This window comes from Arabidopsis lyrata (genome assembly GCF_000004255.2).
Source record: "Arabidopsis lyrata subsp. lyrata unplaced genomic scaffold ARALYscaffold_2, whole genome shotgun sequence".
NCBI classification, from domain to species: Eukaryota; Viridiplantae; Streptophyta; class Magnoliopsida; order Brassicales; family Brassicaceae; genus Arabidopsis; species Arabidopsis lyrata.
Genome location: NW_003302554.1, coordinates 13,881,329 through 13,903,438, shown reverse-complemented (window position 1 = coordinate 13,903,438; position 22,110 = coordinate 13,881,329). Strand labels below are relative to the sequence as shown.

The 22,110-nt window shown below is 36.3% G+C and overlaps 7 protein-coding genes across 8 annotated transcripts; 6 read left to right on the top strand and 1 right to left on the bottom strand.

Annotated features, from left to right (window-relative positions):
• Positions 1–2,214: 2,214 nt before the first annotated feature.
• On the bottom strand, positions 2,215–4,498 carry LOC9324794 (probable ran guanine nucleotide release factor). Of its 2 annotated transcripts, none has more exons than XM_021035691.1 (8): positions 4,394–4,498; positions 3,817–3,897; positions 3,705–3,740; positions 3,471–3,608; positions 3,071–3,157; positions 2,941–2,988; positions 2,772–2,848; positions 2,215–2,610 (listed from the first exon to the last, which is right to left on the bottom strand). In XM_021035691.1, the coding sequence occupies exons 2-8, from the start codon at positions 3,889–3,891 to the stop codon at positions 2,463–2,465; spliced, it is 609 nt and encodes a 202-aa protein (XP_020891350.1). In that variant the 5' UTR covers positions 3,892–3,897; positions 4,394–4,498; the 3' UTR covers positions 2,215–2,462. The 2 variants fall into 2 exon arrangements, with proteins under 2 accessions (XP_020891350.1, XP_002887249.1); XM_002887203.2 differs by lacking the exon at positions 4,394–4,498 and adding an exon at positions 4,016–4,144.
• Positions 4,499–4,630: 132 nt separating this feature from the next.
• On the top strand, positions 4,631–7,192 carry LOC9324793 (cullin-3B). Its single transcript, XM_021035690.1, is given in 4 exon segments — positions 4,631–4,648; positions 4,856–5,001; positions 5,072–6,738; positions 6,741–7,192. Coding segments are annotated over 3 exon segments (2,142 nt in total). The 5' UTR covers positions 4,631–4,648; positions 4,856–4,867; the 3' UTR covers positions 7,082–7,192.
• Positions 7,193–7,269: 77 nt separating this feature from the next.
• On the top strand, positions 7,270–9,002 carry LOC9324792. The gene is made up of 5 exons (XM_002888683.2): positions 7,270–7,484; positions 7,577–7,752; positions 7,937–8,219; positions 8,329–8,495; positions 8,594–9,002. Exons 1-5 carry the CDS (start codon positions 7,318–7,320, stop codon positions 8,746–8,748), a joined length of 948 nt encoding a protein of 315 aa, XP_002888729.2. The 5' UTR covers positions 7,270–7,317; the 3' UTR covers positions 8,749–9,002.
• A 398-nt stretch (positions 9,003–9,400) lies between these two features.
• LOC9324791 lies at positions 9,401–11,282 on the top strand. The gene is given in 6 exon segments (XM_021010182.1): positions 9,401–9,686; positions 9,769–9,920; positions 10,300–10,600; positions 10,675–10,841; positions 10,962–10,978; positions 10,981–11,282. Coding segments are annotated over 6 exon segments (957 nt in total). The 5' UTR covers positions 9,401–9,513; the 3' UTR covers positions 11,128–11,282.
• A 4,915-nt stretch (positions 11,283–16,197) lies between these two features.
• On the top strand, positions 16,198–18,316 carry LOC9324790 (sphinganine C4-monooxygenase 1). The gene is made up of 2 exons (XM_021034112.1): positions 16,198–16,678; positions 17,515–18,316. The coding sequence occupies exons 1-2, from the start codon at positions 16,454–16,456 to the stop codon at positions 18,067–18,069; spliced, it is 780 nt and encodes a 259-aa protein (XP_020889771.1). The 5' UTR covers positions 16,198–16,453; the 3' UTR covers positions 18,070–18,316.
• A 474-nt stretch (positions 18,317–18,790) lies between these two features.
• On the top strand, positions 18,791–19,901 carry LOC9324789 (F-box/kelch-repeat protein At4g23580). Its single transcript, XM_021034111.1, is given in 1 exon segment — positions 18,791–19,901. A coding segment is annotated over 1 exon segment (1,077 nt). The 5' UTR covers positions 18,791–18,809; the 3' UTR covers positions 19,887–19,901.
• Positions 19,902–20,277: 376 nt separating this feature from the next.
• LOC9323313 (F-box/LRR-repeat protein 13) lies at positions 20,278–22,084 on the top strand. The gene is given in 4 exon segments (XM_021034109.1): positions 20,278–21,296; positions 21,371–21,436; positions 21,439–21,513; positions 21,614–22,084. Coding segments are annotated over 4 exon segments (1,359 nt in total). The 5' UTR covers positions 20,278–20,351; the 3' UTR covers positions 21,887–22,084.
• Positions 22,085–22,110: the final 26 nt, after the last annotated feature.

Below are 22,110 nucleotides of genomic sequence, written 5' to 3'. Positions count from 1 at the left end.
GGATTGTGTCTAAAGTTTTTGTGTTTGGACAGTGAGGACTTGAAGCTTGGATCTTCATTAAAATGCTCAGTGGTGTCCTCCCGTTTTAGATCTAAAGCTTTGTGTGATGACCTTTCAAAGGGGTTCAAAATAGACTTGCATTCCTTCACCCATCCTTTGATAAAGGTTATAGAAAAGACGGGAAGCGTGAAAAGACGAGAAACTGCAAAAAGTATGACGTCTTATGCATTTCTTATGTTTCTCCATTTGTGTTGATGCAATTCTGATCTGATTTTTAGGATAATTTGGAATTTTATATCTTCATTTTTCTAAATCTTCTGGTTTCTTTTTGTATCAGTTGTGGTTCTGCTTCTCATGAGACCATCATCTTGCTTCATGAGACCATCATCTTCTAGGAAGGAAGAGCAGATAAATCCAGCATCTTCTAGTAGGGAAGAGCTGGGGCGGAGGGAGTGAAGAATTATAGGGGTCAAATGACCCTAGTGAAATTTTGAAAAATATTGAGTTTTTATTAAAAAAAAATCATATTGACCCCTATTGACCCCAGTCCAACAAATAAATTGACCCCTATGAATGTTTAGTTCACGTACAAGTAAACGGAAGCCTAGTAATTATGTTGAATTATACATATAGAAGCCCAATAATTGTATTGAGTTATATATAATATTAGGCCCAACTAAAATCTATCAAAATTAACATAAATATAGAAGCCCAATAATTGTAAGCTAACCTAAATATATATATCTATACTAGTATAATCGCAGCACTTTTTGTGACGGGTGGGTAAAAAAGCTTTCAAGTATATCGGATATCCGACCCATTTTAAAAATTCCTTCACAAAAAATTTGTTGGGTCGGGTTATATTTAACCCAACTCATACACCGGATATTCCATATTTAATAATTTAGATTTTTAGAAGATATGATTAAGATTTATAATTATGATTCTCCTATCATCTTTGTTTGATTTGTTTTTAACTGTTTTGAATCATCATATAATACATAAAGTAAAAAAAAAAATCAATTTTTTTTCTGCATATACTGTGATTCGAAATTTTAAAAACGGACATATATTATCCAATTGACGAAAATGTGTGTTCAACGTTCTACATCGATTAAAATATTTAGACAATGATTCAGAATCATATCATAAATAAGAACATTAATAAAATAAATGAGTTTTTTGGCGGGATGGGTTTGGCGGGACGGGTTTTTGAATCAACAATAATAAAAAGATTAAAATATCATTAATCCGCCGCTTCAATACGGATTTAATCCTTTTTTTTAATACAAATCACAGGACGGGTTAAGAAGTTACGGAACGGGTTATATTTCGGAAATGATTTATATGGCGGACGAATTTGAATCAATATTTATATACCGCTTTAATACGGGTTAAATCCTTAGTTTATTAATAATTATCTCGTGGACTCGTGGTATACCGTTACTTAATAACAATTGTAAACTATAATATAAATAAATATGTTATAAGAAGATACAATTTACAAAATATTTTTATACTAACTTTAAAATTAAATCATCCCGCGGTGTACCGCGGGTTAAAATCTAGTATATATATATTTTAACAGCTAACCTAAATATTTTTACATACGTTGTTATAGCCTAAAACGATTCCAAGATATGAGTGAGCGTAGAGTCATCTTTAGAATCTATATTTGTGATGACATTGTTATGGTTTTAGTAAAGTTTAAACTTTTGTTTCGTTAAAACTTTTTTTGACCCCAGTGAGTCGTTGTCCTGGCTCCGCCACTGGGGAAGAGGAGATAAACCCAAAGGATGTTGAGAGAGGACCAGATGAAGAAGAAGCGGAGCGAGAGTTTGTGTTTTGGTTCTCGCTTCAAAATGAACATGTCCGTGCACGTGGTGGTGGAGTGTTAGAATTTGCTCAAGCAGGTCAAAGACAACATGTACTTTCATGGGATCACCCCCGGGATTCAAGAAGCGACTGCCAGAAATCTGAGACTGTAAAAGACGAATAATACAGAAGAATAATAGGGTTGTGCCGACCCTGTTTCAGATTTTACCATTGACACAAGCCGGTACTTAGTGTTTAGTTCTTTTTCAGTTTCATTCTTCTCCCATTAGTGTTAAAAACACACAAAACAGCAACATTGTTTATCATTACCGCAATAACTGAAATTAGTATATAAAGAACACATGATCATATGATCAAAAATCAAAAACTCAGGGAAGCTAATGAAAAAGAATTCACCGATTCAAGGAAAAAGGAGAAGAAAACTCTCTGTTTTTATTCAAATCCAAAGGTGCCTAAGGAAATAAGATCCTATTTATAAAGTTCCAACTACTAAACCTAATAGGATCAAAAGAATAACTAAAATTACAAGAAATCAAAGTACTTCAAAACTTAAACAAAGCAAACTTCTACAAGACTTGCAACATCAACTTGGCAGGCTTTGAATCGTCTTCTCGTTTCGTATAGACTCAAGCTGAGGAACCGAAAAGATTCCAGTCATTGACTTTGAAGGTAGAAAGTGATTGTTTAATGACATCACACATTGGCATAATTCCAGATTGTGAAGCTGGGACAGCTAAACCAGATCCCACAGCATCCGCGCTTTTGCTCAGAGGGCTGCACAATACGCAAACACATGAGACAAAAAGTAGACATGTGAAACAGCAACAATCTTTTAATATTCCAGTTCTGTATTAAAACGATGCATATCTATCTATATTCAATTGCTTGCAATATATCTACTATGTGACTCAAAATTTCAAGTTTGTGGGACTTACTTTATCAGGATTGGTTCATACGCAGTAACTAAGACATCTGTATCAACTCCCTTAAGACGAAGATTTGCCACATATACCTGCAGAATAAAACACCCTCTCATATAAACCAGTTGTGTCTCAAGTAACAAACCTTTAGAATTATGAGACAGAACAAGGAAAAGCTTCATACTCTCACTAAGTTTTGTGCTTCTCTTCCTTGTCTTCCTTTGGATATAGCCTGTAATGATCGTTGTTAGGGAAAACAATTACAAGGAAACTCATTTGCAAACAAACGAAAAGATCATGTGTATGGGCATTACCATCTCTCCAATAGCAGTCGTCGCAATGGCAGGAATGTTTCTGAAAGACAGTCCAGGCGCCTCAATGACCTCTGATTGCTCTATCAACTGAAAATTACACAGCAACATTACTAGATTGTCTTCATATATATCAATCTTTGTAAAGACTAACCAAAACAAAACCAGTATTAGTTCTATTTCGACTAGTTTCAGAGACTGAATCAACAATAACCAAAATAAAGCCTCACTAGTATTATCTCAGGCAAAAAGGGTCCAAGTTTGGGAAATCTATACTTGTTAAGCTCTATGTTTGTACTCAAGAAACTAGATCTACTCTAGAGAAATAACAACACTAGTTCTTAAAGTTGATTAGTCTACCAAAAAAAAACATAAGAAGAGTTCTAGTGTAGTAGTGTGTTACCTGAAATCCTTCAGCATCTTGCTCACGAGCAAGATCGTTAAGGAACCAAGAAGCACTGCCAATGTCACCAACCTCAGTCTTGAAATCCAACAACTCAAAAATCAAACTCTCATCTCTTGAAGGATCCACAAACACTTCCTGTGAAAACCAACAATCAAACGCCAAATACAGAGTAAACTAGAGATTCTTCAGTACATCTTAATTAGAAATCCTTGACTGAGAATAGAACCAAACCTGATGATCTGGAACTTGTCGGATATTACTCACATCCTGAAGATTCACAATAAAGAAGAAATGAGGAAACCAGTGAATTTCAATTAGCAGCGAAAAGGGTTATTGACAGAACCTGAAATCTTTGAGGGAAGACGGTGGAAATAGCGCCACCAAACAAAGGCCTCACCGAACACAACTCGCCAGACATGTTTTGCTACATTCAAAAACATAATCCAATTACAACTCTGAAAAAAACGAAACTTTGCCAAAAAAACGGTAACCAACATAAAAAAAAAAATCCTAAAATTTGAGATTAAAGAGAGAAAGGATACCACTTTAGAAGAGAATTTGCTATAAACTGAAGGTTGCAAGTTGCGAGCAAATTAAACAAATGAAGTTGACTACTTATATCAAAAGAAGCTTTGTTTCAACGCTATCAAGAAGCGTTTGCGTTATTTTAACGCGACGAAGAAGCTAGACTTTTATAGTTTTATAAACTTTTAATTGTTTGAGGATATAACAGAACCGGAAAAAAAATTCTCAAATTTAATTCCAATTTTGGTCCTTCCAAAAATTGAAAATCTAAATTTTTTTTTTTTTTTAAATGTTTCATGTGATTTTAAGGTGATGGAGACCAAAAAGAAAAAAAAAACGAATTACCAATAAAATCAACCAATTGCGCCACTACGTAAAAGCTTTTACATACTTACCAGACTGAGAAAAGTGAAGGTTTTTAAGGAATGTTCTTCAATGTCTATCTGTGTCTCTGCGAGTTCGATTTGGAAGAGAGAGGTGAGAAGCTGAGAAAAACATTGAAACGGCGTCGTTTATTTATCACAGATTTTTAACAAAATAACAAAGCCTTATTCTGGCCCAATATAGCTTAAAGCCCGTTAACTTCTTTTATTATCTTACGGTTTTGTTTGATAAACGAATCGAACCAAGGAGATGAAGTAACAAGAGAGGTAATCAAAAGTCAAAACCACTGGGATAATAATACTAAGCACAAAATTAAAAAAAAAATGACACCTTTTTCTTCCGCTTCATTGCTATCATCTTCAACCTTCAAATTCTTCATCACAAACCCTAACCTCCGATTTCTGATTCCTCGATTGAGCTAATGACTAATCGATTCTTTGTGATCTCTCTCGTTTTTTGGTTTTCTATTTCAGTTTTTTTTCAACATGAGTAATCAGAAGAAGAGAAATTTCCAGATTGATCCAAAATACGCCGATAAAACTTGGAAGATTCTGGAACATGCGATTCATGAGATTTACAATCACAACGCTAGTGGTCTCAGTTTCGAAGAGCTTTACAGGTACTTCCATAGATTCACTTTGATTCATCTCTTGTTATTGTTCTACTAAACTTTGTGTTGCTTCTTTCAGAAACGCATACAACATGGTTCTACATAAGTATGGTGATAAGCTTTATACTGGACTTGTTACCACTATGACATTTCATCTCAAAGAGATATGTAAGTCTATTGAAGAAGCTCATGGAGGTGCTTTCTTAGAATTGCTTGATAGGAAATGGAATCATCACAACAAAGCGTTGCAAATGATTATGGATCGGACTTACGTTTCTAGTACTAAGAAAAGGCATGTTCATGAGCTTGGACTTCATCTTTGGAGGGATAATGTTGTGTATTCGAGTAAGATTCAGACTAGGCTTTTGAATACGCTTCTTGATTTAGTTTATAAGGAACGGACCGGTGAAGTTATAGATAGGTTGTTGATGAGGAATGTGATTAAGATGTTTATGGATTTGGGTGAATCTGTGTATCAGGATGATTTCGAGAAGCCGTTTTTGGAAGCTTCTGCTGAGTTTTACAAGGTTGAGTCACAGGGGTTTATTGAGTCTTGTGATTGTGGTGATTATTTGAAGAAAGCGGAGAAACCTTTTGTGGAAGAAGTCGAAAGGGTTGCTCACTATTTGGATGCCAAGAGCGAAGCGAAGATTACTAGTGTTGTTGAAAGAGAAATGATTGCTAACCATGTGCAGAGACTAGTTCATATGGAGAATTCAGGTTTGGTTAATATGCTTTTGAATGATAAGTATGAGGATATGGGTAGAATGTACAGTTTGTTCCGCAGGGTTGCCAATGGTCTTGTTACTATTAGAGATGTTATGACTTTGCATCTTAGGGAGATGGGAAAACAGCTGGTTACCGATCCAGAGAAATCAAAGGTTCCCGTTGAATTTGTGCAGCGTCTATTGGATGAGCGGGATAAGTATGACAAAATTATCAACATGGCATTCAACAACGTTAAGACGTTCCAGAATGCGCTGAATTCTTCGTTTGAGTATTTCCTCAACTTGAACACCCGTTCTCCTGAGTTTATCTCCTTGTTTGTTGATGATAAACTACGAAAAGGACTAAAAGGTGTGGGGGAGGAGGATGTGGATCTTATTCTTGATAAGGTGGTGATGTTGTTTCGCTATTTACAGGAGAAAGACGTTTTTGAGAAATACTACAAACAACATCTGGCAAAAAGGCTTTTGTCTGGAAAAACTGTGTCGGATGATGCTGAGAGGAATCTGATAGTTAAACTGAAGACAGAATGTGGGTATCAGTTCACTTCGAAACTGGAAGGTATGTTCACTGACATGAAGACCTCACACGATACACTGCTAGGATTTTATAATAGCCATCCCGAGCTTTCAGAAGGACCGACACTTGTTGTTCAGGTTCTCACAACCGGTTCTTGGCCCACATAGCCAACCATACAGTGTAACCTACCTGCAGAAGTTTCTGTTCTGTGTGAGAAGTTCAGGTCATATTACCTCGGGACTCACACCGGCATGAAATTGTCTTGGCAAACCAATATGGAAACAGCAGATATCAAAGCAGTGTTTGGAAAGGGTCAGAAGCTTGAACTAAATGTTTCGACTTTTCAAATGTGTGTCCTTATGTTGTTCAACAACTCTGATCGACTGAGCTACAAAGAGATCGAACAGGCAACTGAAATCCCCACCTCAGACCTAAAGCGTTGCTTGCATTCAATGGCGTGTGTAAAAGGTAAAAACATGCTAAGAAAAGAACCAATGAGCAAGGAGAGGACTCATTCGTTGTGAACGACAGGTTCGCAAGCAAGTTCTACAAAGTGAAGATAGGAACTGTGGTGGCACAAAAGGAGACAGAACCGGAGAAGCAAGAGACAAGACAGAGAGTAGAAGAAGACAGAAAACCTCAGATCGAAGCAGCTATTGTGAGGATCATGAAGGCAAGACGAGTGTTGGATCACAACAACATTATCGCAGAGGTCACCAAACAATTGCAGTCGCGGTTCTTGGCAAACCCAACAGAGATAAAGAAGAGAATTGAATCGCTCATTGAGCGTGATTTCTTGGGGAGGGATAATACAGACCGAAAACTTTACCGCTATTTAGCGTAAAAAGTTTTGAGATGATTGATTACGAGTCCCTCTGTTTATTTAGCGTAAAAATATCGTTTTGTAAAAAGAAAACACTATTTAATGTTTTATCTTGAATACCCTAAACTCCAAGATTCTTCTATATATATTTTACCAAAAAAAAAAAGATTATATATATAAATACATATCTTTTTTTTTGGGCAAAATACATACATATCTTGTTCATTGTTTTTAGGGTTTGACGTCATTTGAGTAAAATGGGTTCATGTTCGCCAGCAGTTTCTAGAATTGTGGAGAATTGGAGAGAGCATCCTCCATCTTCGTATTCCCTCAAGATTCAAAACTTCTCCCAACTTGAGAACTCCACTGCCTCCTCTGATCATAAATACCAGTCTCGTCTTTTCTCCTCTGGTGGATATAACTGGTATGGATTTATCGTTACGCACCATGTATATATAAGGCCCAAAATATCTTATCTAGGATCTAGCTAATGTTATATGTTGTATATAAAAACAGGAGATTGATCCTTTATCCGAAAGGAAACGTAAAGGACAATGGGAGTGGGTTTATTTCGATGTACGTTGAATTAGACAGCACAAGCTTGATGGAATCCATACCACAAACTCAAGTGTTTGCTGAACTTCGTTTCTTTGTATACAACAAGAAAGAAAACAAGTATTTTACTATTCAAGGTGAAGTATACATCTCATGTTCTTTCTTCAATATTTTTTTTTTGAATAACCGCGGGTCTCCCAAAGGCTTCCTAGGCCCAAAGACTAATCCCACGAGGCTGGCAATTCCCCTATGTAAACCTGCCAGTGGCCGTGCCTCGAACCCCTTTATCATTTATTAAGTAAGTGATATTTATATATGCAGATGTAGAAGTAAAGCGGTTCAATGCACTTAGAATGGTGTGGGGATTGATCCAAGTTCTTCCATATGATACATTCATTAACCCTGAATTTGGATACATCTTTGAGGGAGGTGAATGTGAGTTTGGTGTTGATGTCCTTGTTGCTCCACCCCTTACTAATTGGGAAATCCTCTCTTTTGATGAGAAACTCTCTCATCCCAAGTTCTCTTGGACTGTTAAGAGTTTTTCTGACTTGAAAGAGGATGTTTACACATCAAATAAATTTTCCATGGGAGGAAAGGAATGGTTAGTAATATAAATTATTTTCCAAAATTTTGTTTATGGACTAACAAGTATGTTTCTATATATACACATGTATGTGAATGTTAACATGTCCATACTTAATGTTTTGTAGGATTCTAAAGCTGTATCCAAAGGGTGACTCTCCAGCAAATGGCAAATATTTATCCCTTTATCTGCATTTAGCTGATAGTGAAACACTAAAACCAGATGAGAAGGTTTTCAAGCAAGGACATGTGCGAGTTCTTAACCCGATTGGATCTAATCACGTGGAAGGCCAATGTAGTTTCTAAAAAATTAAGTCTTCTAATTATACCGAGATATTCATTTGGAGTTCGGTCTTTCTCATTAACCATGTTTCGCATTTTACTTTCTTGCAGATAGCCGTTGGCACAAGGAACCAGGCAAGGGTTGGGGTTGGGATCAGTTTATGTCTTTAGCTGATCTTCGGAAGACCTACTTGGACAAAGAAGATGCGTTGAATGTTGAGGTCGAATTCAAAGTTGTTTCTGCTACCAAATATTCTCCCATTTGATAACCTCTATTTTTTACTTTTAGAATATCAATAATCTACCATTCTTCTACTATAGTACTACGGCACAATGCTATATGTCCTGGACCAATTTGTTATAATTTGAGTTCTCTAGTTTTCCATAAATTTGCTTTTATAAGAAAATATGTTGTATATTTTGTTTCTTCGTTTTTTACTAGAAGGACTTTTGTTGCTTCCATACTGATATGCTCTAAGTTTACTCCAAACATTTTGATTATACATAAATAGCCAAAAGATCACATCTCTTCTCTTATAATTTCTCCAGTTAAGCCACTCAAGTACCACACATTCTCCAGTTAAGCCACTTAAGTACCACACACTATTTAATCTTTCAAACAGGACATGACTAGTATATGCATTTTTTAGCCATCTACGATGTATACTTTTATATAATAATGTAGTAATATTTTCATTACTGATCGTAGTTTTTTCTCACATGTTTTACATTTTTTGGATTGATAATATTAAAAGTTAAAATTACAAAATTTATCAAAATCTTCTTAGAGAAAAAATGGGTTATTTACAACTGATGAATCTGGTGTAAAGTTATCTAAAAAAGATATGTACTTTACTAAGAAAATCTGGTCTATCTCTCTTTATTTTCCTCTATCCCTATAAATTTTTTTTTTTTTTTTGTTAAACGATAGTGTTTATAAAACCCTAATATTTATCTCGACGCCCCAAGATTCATCTTTATATATTAATCAATCATAGTTTTAAGACTTGCACTGTGTTGAAAAAAATAAAATGGGTGCATCATGCTCAGCACCAGTTTCTTCTACAATCAAGAAAAACTGGAGAGATCATCCTCCTTCTTCTTATTCTCTCAAGATTCACAACTTCTCACAATTTGAGAATTCTACTGCCTTCTCTGATCATAAATACCAATCTCGCCTTTTCTCTTCTGGTGGATATAACTGGTATGGATTGTATTTTCATGGTTTAGCATTAATCATTATATCTTATCTAGCCAATGCAATATATGTTTTTTTATAAAAACAGGAGATTGATCATATATCCGAAAGGTAACGTAAAGGACAATGAAAGTGGGTTTATTTCTATGTACGTGGAATTAGACAGCACAAGCTTGACAGAATCCACACCAACTGAAGTCTTTGCGGAACTCCGCTTCTTTGTCTACAACAAGAAAAAAACAAGTACTTTACTAAAGGTGAACTATATATATACATCTCATGCGTTTGCCCAAAAAAAAAAAAAAAAAAAAATACATCTCATGCTTCTCTTTCTCTAAATTCACATTCTAAAATCAGTCATGGATGTATTTTATATATTTTTTAGTAGGGGTGGGCATTTAAACCGAACCGAACCGACCCAACCCAACCGAACTCAAACCGACCTAAGCTGAACCCAAGCTTATACTCAAACCATTCGGTTGGGTTTATTCTCAACCCAAATGGGTCGGTTTGGTTCGACCGATAACCCAATGTGTTTATTTAATTAATTATTTAATTATATTAAATAAACCGAACCGAACCGAACCCAAACCGAACCCGAAGTTAAACCGAAATGCCCACCCCTATTTTTTAAGTGTTAAAATAAAGCGGTTCAGTGCACTTAAAATGGCGTGGGGATTGCGAAAAATTCTTCCTTGTGATACATTCATTAACCGTGAAAATGGATACATCTTCGAGGGAGGTGAATGTGAGTTTGGTGTTGATGTCATTGTTTCTTCACCTCTTACCAATTGGGAAATCCTCTCTTTTGATGAGAAACTCTCTTATCCCAAGTTCTCTTGGAGTGTTGAGAACTTTTCTCAGTTGAAAGAAAAGGAGTTTTACACATCAAAAAGATTTTCAATAGGAGGAAGGGAATGGTGAGTATCTATATAAAAATTGTATCTCTATAGACATGTGTGTATGAATGTTCGTAATATTTAATCTTTTGTAGGTTTCTAGAGCTGTATCCGAGGGGCAACGCTAGAGCAAATGGCAAATATTTATCCGTTTATCATAATTTAGCTGATAGTGAAACACTAAAACCAGATGAGAAGATTTTCACGCAAGTACATGTGCGAGTTCTAAACCCGCTTGGATCCAATCACTTGACAGCCCAAAGTAATTAATTACTAAAAGACAGTTGCATTATTATCTTAATAGTTTATAATCTTTCTATATACAAACTGAGATATTAATTACTCTCATTGTAACTATGTTTCACATTTTATTTTCTTGCAGTGAACTGCTGGCACAACCGCACAAGGAATCAAACTTTGTTTGGGGTTGGTATCACTATCATTCTTTAGCTGAAATTCGGAAGACTTACTTGGACAAACAAGACACGTTGAATATTGAAGCCGAATTTAAAGTTGTTTCTGCCACCAAATACTCTACCATTCTCTAAACTCTTTTTTTTTTTGTTTACTTTTAATTTAGAATAATATTATCAGTTATCTGTTATTCTTCTACGTACTATGAGTAGAGTATTAAGACACAATGCTATGTCTTGGACCAGTTTTTAATTTTTCATTCATATTCTCATCTGGATTCTATTAATTTGTTTTTATAAGAGGAAAAAATGATTCCTTTAATCTCCCAATCTATTTTCCAATGTTTCTTAGCAAAGGTTTTTATCTTCAATATCGAAAAATGAGTGTCGGGTCAATTGGATCCTAGTAGCTACGGGACGAATAGAACCAAGGCCAAAGTAAAACTAAACTCGAGACGAACGTCCAAAGGGAGTAAATGGAATGGTTGGAACCTCATTCAAAAGTAAATTTGAAGTAGAAAAGTTTGTTTGGATTCTATTTTTGAAGAAACTCCTATGATTTACTCCCCCCGACTTAGATCTTTGCTTGTCCTCAAGGAAAGCAGAAATCCTTATCAAAAGAAGAGGTTTGAAAACACGAGAACTCACATTTTCTTCGGGATCATGATCTTATCAATTGCCTGCAAACCACTATCACAAAACTCATCAAACCGTACTAGACTGTACTTCGCCATAACCGTAGCAACAAAATTAAGTCCCGAGATCTAAAAGAACTTTCAGAATCAGATAACTTAACCTTTTAACATTTATTAGCAGTGGCGTGTATTCTCACAAAGGGGGTATCGAACACGTTATGGGCTTGGTAAAAAGGCTATTTGGTGGCTCTAAGTGTTTCGGGTTCTCAAACAGTGTAAAACGGATGCATGTCATTATGCGAAATCACAGTGAGACACAAACCAACTAGGAGGTACATAGCTTCCCTTAAGCTCGGATCAAATCAACCAACACACTATCCCAATCAAATCAATAAGTACCCCTGATGCTTAACAATATAACCAATAGTAACTCGACATTTCCAGTTCCAATCACTCTCCTTTCCCGCTTCTTCTTTTTATTTTCGTTTTTTTTTTTTTTTTTTTTTTGAAGCGGGGGAGTGGAACCGGTGTCTCACAAAAATCTGCATCAAGAACAATCGCAAACAGCAGCATATACCCATGAATATAACCTCTAAACCACAATGGCTCAATCTCATCACATATCGACAACCAGTAAACTACAACTCACTATCCTAACAAAAGGAAAGCTATGTCGGTCCGTATACTCCGTAGTTTTTGCACATGGATGCATATCATGATGATCATATAAGAATGCATGAGGTTTCAAACAATGGGTGGGGAAACAGGTGCGGTACTAGACTAAAAATGAGTCTAGCCATTCAGAATTAGCAAAGAGTGGTAAAAGTGATGCGAACAAAACTCTGAATGTATGATCCATTACATGATTCTCAAGCCCCTAAGTGAGATAAATTAAGTCCATATTAAGTTCAAGTATATAAGATTAAGCTCAATTCATCCAAATTTCAAAGAGATAGGGACTACTATAGAGTGATCAAGTGATGGATTTTCCTGAACTTCCAAGTTATCGAATAGTGCTAAAATGGTCCCAAGGCAATGAAATCAAGCAATGTGCAATTTCCCAAGAAAATATCATAGTTCTCAAACAATTTTGACTCAATAAAAGACACAATTTTGACTCGATAAAAACGAACTGACTGACTCAAACGAAAGCAACAAAAGAAACAACCAAAGCAAACTCGATTAGTAGACAAATGACATCATCCCCCCGACTTGCTTCACACCGACTCGGTATGAAAACAATTCGAAGAAACGATGCCATACACACTCAAAAGAAAAAAAATGAAAATGCGAAAAAGAAAAAGAAAAAAAACTTACTTGGGATACATTGTGGGTTGCCTCCCACCAAGCGCTTATTTTAGGTCATAAGCTTGACCGCTTAACACAATTATTAATCATAAGAATCAAAAGGTTGAGCCAATGGACCTTTTGTCCTTCTCCTGTTAGTGCAAGAAATGAGATGTGCCAAGTAATACATAATTATCCATGGTAATGAGATAAAATTCACATAAAGAAAAATTACTACAAATGTAGCATATACTTTGAAATATTCCTTGATGGTTAAATGCTCATGAGGATCAAATGCATTTGGAGGAAAAATAAAGTCAATTTCCGGCTTACATGATGTTTGAACAAAATAATCAACTTCATCCCCACTGATCTCATATAGCACAATATCTCCATCCATATAATCAACCTCAGGATCGTCATTCTCATGCAAAATCCTATCAATATCAAGCATAACTCCTAGTAAAGATTCATCAAGAAGAGATCTAGATATTTCAGGCATTGAAAACTTAAACTCGAGATCATGAACATTCAAAGCACAATGATATTCAATATCAAAACATATTTCATGGTAATCCCTAGCAAGTTTTGCTGCTCTTAAAGTATCTAGTCGTTGAGACTCACATATCAAATCGTAACATTCATCAATGATCATGGAAGTATGCAAACTAGAAGTCACATCTTCAATGCATGACAACTGAATATCCTCAATATCATGAATTTCAAGGGTTGAAACGCATGTACCTTCTAATTCGCTTGGTGGAACCCAATATATTACCTTTTCAAGCGCACGAGCTTCTTGTTCTTCATAGAATGTGACTTCTCTTCCTTCACATGCTGCCCGGTGTGATAAGAGATTACACCGGATCAAGATCGCTAAATCACTCCTAACAAATGTCGGATGTTCGTTGTGAAGTTCATCTAACTTCACTTTTTGTTCCGGTGTAAGAACACTCTCATCAAATGGTGGCTCCGTATATGGCTCATCCTCTTCTTCTTCTAGCCAATCATTATATTCCATGGCCAGCACAGCACCTAAAAAAAACAAAAGTGATAGTTAGCAAAAAAATAAAAATACTTTAGACTAAAAACTAATCCTAAATCCTTAGGTAACGCAATTGGTCCCCGGCAACGGCGCCTTTTTCTTTTTTTTTTTTTTTTTTTTTTTTTTTTTTTTGAAAGAAAACATGATTCAATAAAATAGAAAAGGAATAGGGTTTAGAAATCTTCTCCAAGTGTCAAGAGGATGGATTCCTTTGCCCAAAGTTATTTACAAACCAAAGAACCAAGTTTAGAACTCAAAAATATCAAAGATAATGTGTAAAGAGTCGAGCATAGGGTTTTAAAACAATAGGAAACGAGCCGGGTCGGATCTGGAGTGAATCGGGTCAATTCTGGGCCAAAAGTACGTCTCGGGAAGGGATCGAACGATCCGGTGGGTGGATCGATCGATCCCGAGTCACTGGAAACTGCTTCTCGTCCGCAGAGGATGGGATCGATCGATCCACAAGTGGATCGATCGATCTGAATCTTCTGGTCTCCAACTCCGCAACTGCTTCAAATGCTCGGCAGAATGACCTGTCTTCACTAATTCAGGTATAGCTCTTGAATGCACCGTTGGATTTCCTTCAAACCACTTGTAAACTCAAGATAACATCTTCATCTAACTTGTGTCAAAAATGCAGAAAGATCTAACGGTGGGAAGTATTCCATCTGAGGAAAAACGTCTGACATTTCTAAACGAAACTGCATCTCCAAAAGTGTGTTTATACCCCAAAACAGCTCGTTTTCCTCCGAAGCAACCTAAAACCTGTAGAGACTCGATAAACGACTAAAAGACTCTAAAAACACACTTTGACTCGATAAAACATATGATGTAAGAAAGAAAACAAAGACTCAAAACCGATAAAAACACAACATATCAATTTTTCAAAAACATTTTGTTCAAGGTAAAAACTAGTAGAACCGCATAGATTCAGTATAGTAGAAATAAAATATCCTGACATATTTATTCTTGGAAAATTGGAGTAAATAACCACAAAAAACAACAAATTAAGTAAGTAACCATAAAAAAAAGAGGTAACGATATTCTGTATATATTATGTAATATACACATTTATACCCCCCCTTACACGGTCCTCATCAGTTTCTAATCCCGGCTATGTAATCTCCTCACACCACCCTCGTCTCTTCCTTTCTCCACCGTCGAATCCAGATCTCGACGTCGTATTCTTCAGGAATCCTCTCCGACTTCATTCTTCCGTCTTAGGGTATTCAATCAAAATTTTTGATTTCGTTCTCTTTAGATCTAATCCAGGCTCATTCGACCACAAATCGAAACTTCTATACGCAAACATGCTCAACGCTCAGATATTTTGTCGGTTTCTCCGCAACGTTGCCGCCGGTAATGGCAAAAGACTGTAGCTCCGATGACAAAAAAGCTGTGTTTTAAAGTTGTGGCAATTGAAAAAATAGAGAAATAATGCAGGGCTAAACTTGTAATTATTTAGGGTTTTTAGTTACTTACTGAATTACTTAAATCAGATGGCTAAATTCTTTATTTTTGGTCTAAATATGGCCACTGAGCTAATTCACCCTTTATTCTTATTGGTATCTATCGGGTTTTTTGGATTATATTCATTCTCATATATATTCGTCGCGACTATTAGCGGTCTCAATTTTTATTTCATCCAGAGGAATCAGTACATATCGGTTTCTTTGTGGGATAATGTTTCAAGAACAATCTAATTCGGGTTTTGGTCATCTCTTACAGACGGTTGCAACTTTCTTATCATCATCATCTCTAGTTATCTATCATTCTTAAATCTTAACCATTTATCTTTCATAGATCGTTTATAGATTGCTAAATATAAAAGACGAGATTTTCTTCATTCAAATAGTATTATCGATTTTGAAAAACTGCGGATATCGAAAAATAAATTTAAAAATTGGAAAGTTTGTGATTAATTTCATTAATTATGAAAGCTAGAAAAGTTGAATTTTACATTCATCATTCAAATGTTCAAACTTACGGCGTCGTTTCACAGACGACATGAAACTAAAACGAGGAACAAAAGTACAAAACCAACCAATCACGCCATCGCTAACAGTAATAATCAAACAAAGTAAGTAACACGTTAACGAGATATTTCTTACCGAATCAACCGTAATAATCGCATCAAAAGTTATAAACGCTCCAAATTCTGCCACGTAGATAGACTCACTGTAGATCTAACGACACTAGATAATTAGATATTTTATTTTATTTCTTTCAATGAGTACAGTTCAGCCACGTCTGTCTCTCAGACCAAAACGCAAGTATCGTTCTTTGTTTTGTTTCTTCTTCATCGTTGATTTGTCAAACTCAACGACGCCAAACCCTAAAACAATCATCGATTCAACAATCAAATTTCCCCGATTGAAGGATAAAAATCAAACCTTTAGCAGTTTTCTCTGTTGATTCCTGTGATAAAATCTTTCCTTTTTGCATCAATTGCGTTTGGTTGATGAAGAGGATCTGAAGAAGCTGAGATTTAGGAATGATGGGTTTTGCTGTATCGGATGAATTGTTGGGTACTGTTGCTCCAATTGTGGTGTATTGGTTGTATTCTGGGATTTATGTAGCGCTCTCGTCTTTGGAGAGTTATAGATTACATTCAAAGGTTGAAGAAGAAGAGAAGAATCTTGTATCGAAAGCTTCTGTTGTGAAAGGTGTTCTTGTTCAACAGGTTGTTCAAGCTGTTGTCGCTATCCTTTTGTTCACGGTAAAGTTTTTCTCTTTTCCCATTTTTGAGTTTATTGCTTTTGTGAAAAGTAAGGTAACAAATTGGGGAAATTTTAATAATCTGATACTGACGTTTTATGTGTGGAATTGGATGATGAAGGTTTTTGTTTTAAAAAGGTTGACTCTTTTTGTGTTGATGTAGTTTTTCCACCCATAAAGAGAAATGGGTTACGCATTAATGATCTGATATTGGCATGTTTTTGACCAAATTCTAAAGTTAAATTGCTAAAATAAAGGATTTTTCATCTGAAAGTTGGATCCTTTTATATCACTAATAGTGGAATGATTCTCAATCTTTCATGACCGTTAAATCGTTATATTAGTGTTAGAAAAATAGTTTTGAGGAAAGCTTTAGTATCAATAGGGATTGAAGAGATCAGTGATTTGGCAATTGTATTTGGACTTGGGAGAGCTTAGGTTGCTTTAGAAGTCACCAGAGGGCTCTATCTTAGGCCCGGTTGGTCCTCTGTTCCTCACTTGTGTTTAGATTCAGAGAGGACTGGTTCTTATCAGCTTATCTGATGAGAAAACTTTAGTCAACCAACAAACAGCTGATCAATAATAGAAAACCTTGCTAATTATGATCTTTTTGCTTAAGCAAGGTCTTTTGTTGAATATAAATGTCCGGAATGTTGTTATATTCCGTGAAGCGGTATCATGGGTTCTTGGTTTGCATTTGTCTGATCCTGAGTACTTGTAATATAGACATGCCTCTGATAGATTGATTCATCAATAACATGGAATATCTTATTTTCTGTTTGTACTGGTTTTTGTTTTTAGCCGTCTTACATATATGCTTCTCCATTGTCTATACAGGTGACAGGAAGTGATGCCGAAGCAGACAAAGCGCAACAGTTTTCCCTATTGGTCCTGGCAAGACAGTTTGTGACTGCCATGATAATCCTAGACACATGGCAATACTTTATGCATCGATATATGCATCACAATAAGTTCTTATACAAACATATCCACTCTCAACACCACCGTCTTATCGTCCCTTATGCATATGGAGCGTTATACAACCACCCAGTGGAAGGTCTTCTCTTGGATACTGTTGGAGGCGCCTTATCTTTCCTAGTCTCTGGTATGTCTCCAAGAACTTCCATCTTCTTCTTCTCTTTCGCCACAATCAAAACCGTGGATGACCATTGCGGTCTCTGGCTTCCTGGAAACTTATTCCATATGGTCTTCAAGAACAACTCAGCTTACCACGATATCCATCATCAGCGCTATGGAACCAAATACAATTTCTCTCAGCCTTTCTTTGTTATGTGGGATCGGATTCTGGGAACTTACATGCCTTATTCGCTTGAGAAAAGAGAGGATGGAGGATTCGAAGCACGCCCGACTAAAGAATTCAAAGACGATTAAAGATTTTGGAATTTGGATATATGTTATGTATCTGCCCTGGCCCCTGTGGTTGGATAATGGATGGTACTTTGTGTTATTGGAGGTGTAGTTTTAAATCAGAAACAGAACTGGTTTGCGTTTTGCGTTTCTTCGCAAGAGCGAATCTGGAGTTTGAGATTTGTATATAAACATTATTGAGTTGTTGTTCTACTTTCGGTTTTTTTGTTTTGCGTGTAACATTACTACAACAAACTTGTTTTTTTTTTTTTTTTTTTTTATAATCTATTTATCTACGAGCCCATTCTTGAAAGATTTTGTATTAATTTGTTTTATAATTTTATTGGATATTCTTTGAATTTTTGTAGAGCAAGCTGAAATCTTACAGATTTAAATTGACGAAGGAGAACCACCGTCAAGAAGAAGAGGAGATAGGAACTAACAATAGTCTTATCTAAAATATATAGAGTTCCAGTTTTGTTAATGTTTGTGAATTAGTTTCCTTTTTCTTTTTCGAAAAAAGAAAAGTCTTAAAGAAGTTTGATTTCCAAACCTAATGAGAATAGGAATTATAATTCACTATATAAAGGCTTCTGGTGAGATTGGTGGAGACAGAAAGAAGCTCAAGCGATACAATAGAAAGGAAGAGGGGGAGTTACTTACAGGAAAAGCAACCTTATAAACCCTAAGAGAGCAAAAGGCAAAAGCGGTGATCTACAACAAGCGCTAATGTGCACTTCCACAGCAATGAATGAAGGAGACGGATGACAATTCTGATGCTTCCTGATGATGTGGTATTAAACTGCTTAGCCCGCGTCTCAAGATTGTACTACCCAACTCTCTCCTTGGTCTCTAAGAAATTCCGTTCTCTCCTTTCTTCAAAGGAGCTTTACCAGACCCGAACCCTCTTAGGCCGCACCGAGAGTTTTCTTTATGTGTTCTTACGGCACGCTTCCCCTTCCAACTCTAACCCACAACGTTAGTTCACTCTCAGCCGGAGACCAAATAGTTCAAAAAGGATTTTGGTCCCGATTTCATCTCCTAATTTTCCATCTGCACGATGGTCAAAAGTTGCGGCGGTTGGTCCTAATATCTACTCCATCGGCGGATTGGAACATAACATGTCAAGTAAGGCTTCGTCTAACGTCATGGCCATGGACTGTCGTTCTCACACATGGTGTGAGGCCCCAAGCATGCATGTGGCCCGTGAATTCCATTCTGTTTGCGCCTTTGATGGGAAAATATATGTAACGGGAGCAAACGAAAATCTTGATTCAACGAATTGGATGGGTGTTTTTGATACAAACACCAGAACTTGGGAGTATTTACAGATCCCTGGCAAGGAGCTATGCAGAGCCTCTCAGTTAGAAAGCGTATGGTATGAAGGAACCTTGTATGTGAGGTCCGAGAAAAAGAATGTAACTTACAAGCTGCATAAAGGTAGATGGAGAAAGGTAGATTATGCTATGAATTATGGATGGGGTCGCTCATCATCTTATTGTGTGATAGAGAACGTGTTTTACCATAATTTTGGTACTACGATATATTGGTTTGACTCCCAAAAAAGATCATGGAAAATTCTGAAGGGTTTGGAAAGTTTGTGTAAGTCTCTTTGCAATAAAAGCGCCAAGTACTTGGTGGATTATGGTGGGAAAATTGCGGTTTTGTGGCAAGATTATGTGTCTCTCAAGTTCCCTAGAGAGACATCGATTTGGTGTGCGGAAATTGCGATTGAAAAACGCGAAAACGGCGAGATTTGGGGGATGCTAGAGTGGGTTGACATTGTCTTTACAACCGATAATCCATCTAATTTAGTGCATGCTCTTACTACTACCGTTTGATGAATATGAGTCATGATCATGTGACCATTAATACTCCTCCACATGTTAGATTACCACATGGAACAATTCTTTGCTACTCGTTAGCAGTGTCTACAGTCTACACTACCAGTACCTGCGAAGCCTCTTGCTTGTCCCACAAGAAACACATCAGATCCCAAAGTTCATCAACAACTAAATAATCTCTTCATCAAACTCATCGTTTCTGGGAGATGACACAACACCCATATATCACATCCCCAAGTTTTCTTTTTGTTCAATGCTCTGCTTTTTTCGATTCTATTTCATTAAATTAATGTGTTTTCTTATATCTCCAAAGCCCATTAGGCCCATTACAAATACAAGGCATCCATACTTTAAAACGCTGTCGTATTTAACTGTAGACATGATGTTTTGTACAACTGTTGATCGATCGATACTCTCTAAGTTTTTAAGGGTTTCTTATCACTTCGATATTTTTTTCCTTTCATGGATGAAGATGGAGATAAACATGTTCGTGCGAAAGGATCTGATGAAGTTGATTGGATAAGCAAATTACCAGATTGTTTGCTATGTGAGGTACTCTTGAATCTTCCCACAAAAGATGTTGTTAAGAGTAGTGTTTTATCCACTAGATGGAGAAATCTCTGGAAACACGTACCTGGTTTAGACTTAGACAATTCTGATTTCCAAGAGTTCAACACATTCTTGAATTTTGTTGATAGCTTTCTTGATTTCAACACTGAATCATGCTTACAATACTTTATGTTGAAGTATGATTGTGATGATGATGATTATGATCCTGAGATTTCTATTATCGGACGTTGGATCAACACTATTGTCACGCGCAATGTTAAACATATCGATGTTTTGGATGATTCATATGGGAGTTGGGAGGTTCAGTTGCCTTCAAGCATTTACACTTGTGAGAGTTTGGTATCTTTAAAGCTTTGTGCATTAACTTTACCTAGTCCCAAGTTTGTTTCTTTACCTTCACTCAAAGTTATGGCTCTGCTTATAGCTAAGTTTGCTGACGATTTGGCGTTAGAAACGCTGATTACGAAATGCCCGGTTCTTGAAAGCTTGACTATTGAGAGGTGTTTTTGTGATGAGATTGAAGTTTTACGTGTGCGGTCTCAGTCTTTGTTGAGCTTTACTCATGTTGCGGATAGTGATGAGGGTGTGGTTGAAGATCTTGTGGTTGAAATTGATGCTCCTAAGCTTGAGTATCTGAGGCTTAGTGATTATAGAGTTGCGAGTTTCATACTAAATAAACCGGGCAAGCTTGTTGAAGCGGATATCGATATTGTGTTTAACTTGTCTTCCGAAAATAAGTTTAATCCAGATGATCTACCAAAAAGAACTATGATTCGTAATTTTCTCGTCGCGATTTCTACTGTCAAAGATTTGATCATTTCTTCGAGTACTCTTGAGGTACACTACAATGTTGAATTTGCTTTTTGAATGTGCAACTTTATTCTTTCCTGATACTTTTATTTTCCTTGCAGGTTATCTATGATTTCTCAAGATGTGAACGACTACCCTTATTCCGTAACTTATCTGTCTTGTGTGTTGAGAGTTTTACGGCTACAGGTGGGAAATGTTACCAATCTTTCTTGAGAGCTGCCCGAATCTAAAAACTCTTGTCGTGGTGAGGATTGTCTATAGAACCATGAACTTCTTATCTTAAGATGCAAAATGGTGAAAGTATCATATATTGAAATTGTGTTTCTTCCACTCTGTATGTGCAGAAATCTACTAAATATCAAGAGAAGCAAGGAGATATTGTTTTCTCCGGACCTCGGCGTTTCCTATCATCGCTCGAGTATGTTAAGATAGAAAGGCCATTGAAAGGAGAGGCGATGGAGATGAAACTTGTGAGTTACTTACTTGAGAATTCAACAATCCTCAAGAAACTGACTCTATGCTTGGATGATTCCATAAAGAAAGAAGAATCTGTCATCCTAAAAGAACTCCTTGCCATTCCAAGTCTCTCTACATCATGCAAAGTTGTCGTTCTCTGATGACCTTCATAGTCATCACCAATAAACGTGCAAGGTTGTCTCTCAGTACCTTTTTTTTTTTTTTTTTTTTGGAACACCAGTCTCTCAGTACTTAATTATGAATTTCTCAGTACTTAATTATGAATTCTTTGTTTTCTCTTAGTTTGTGATAATATTGAAGTGTTCTATTTCGTAAAAGAATCATATTTTTGGCTCAAATCAATCAGTATCACTCCACCGTGGTT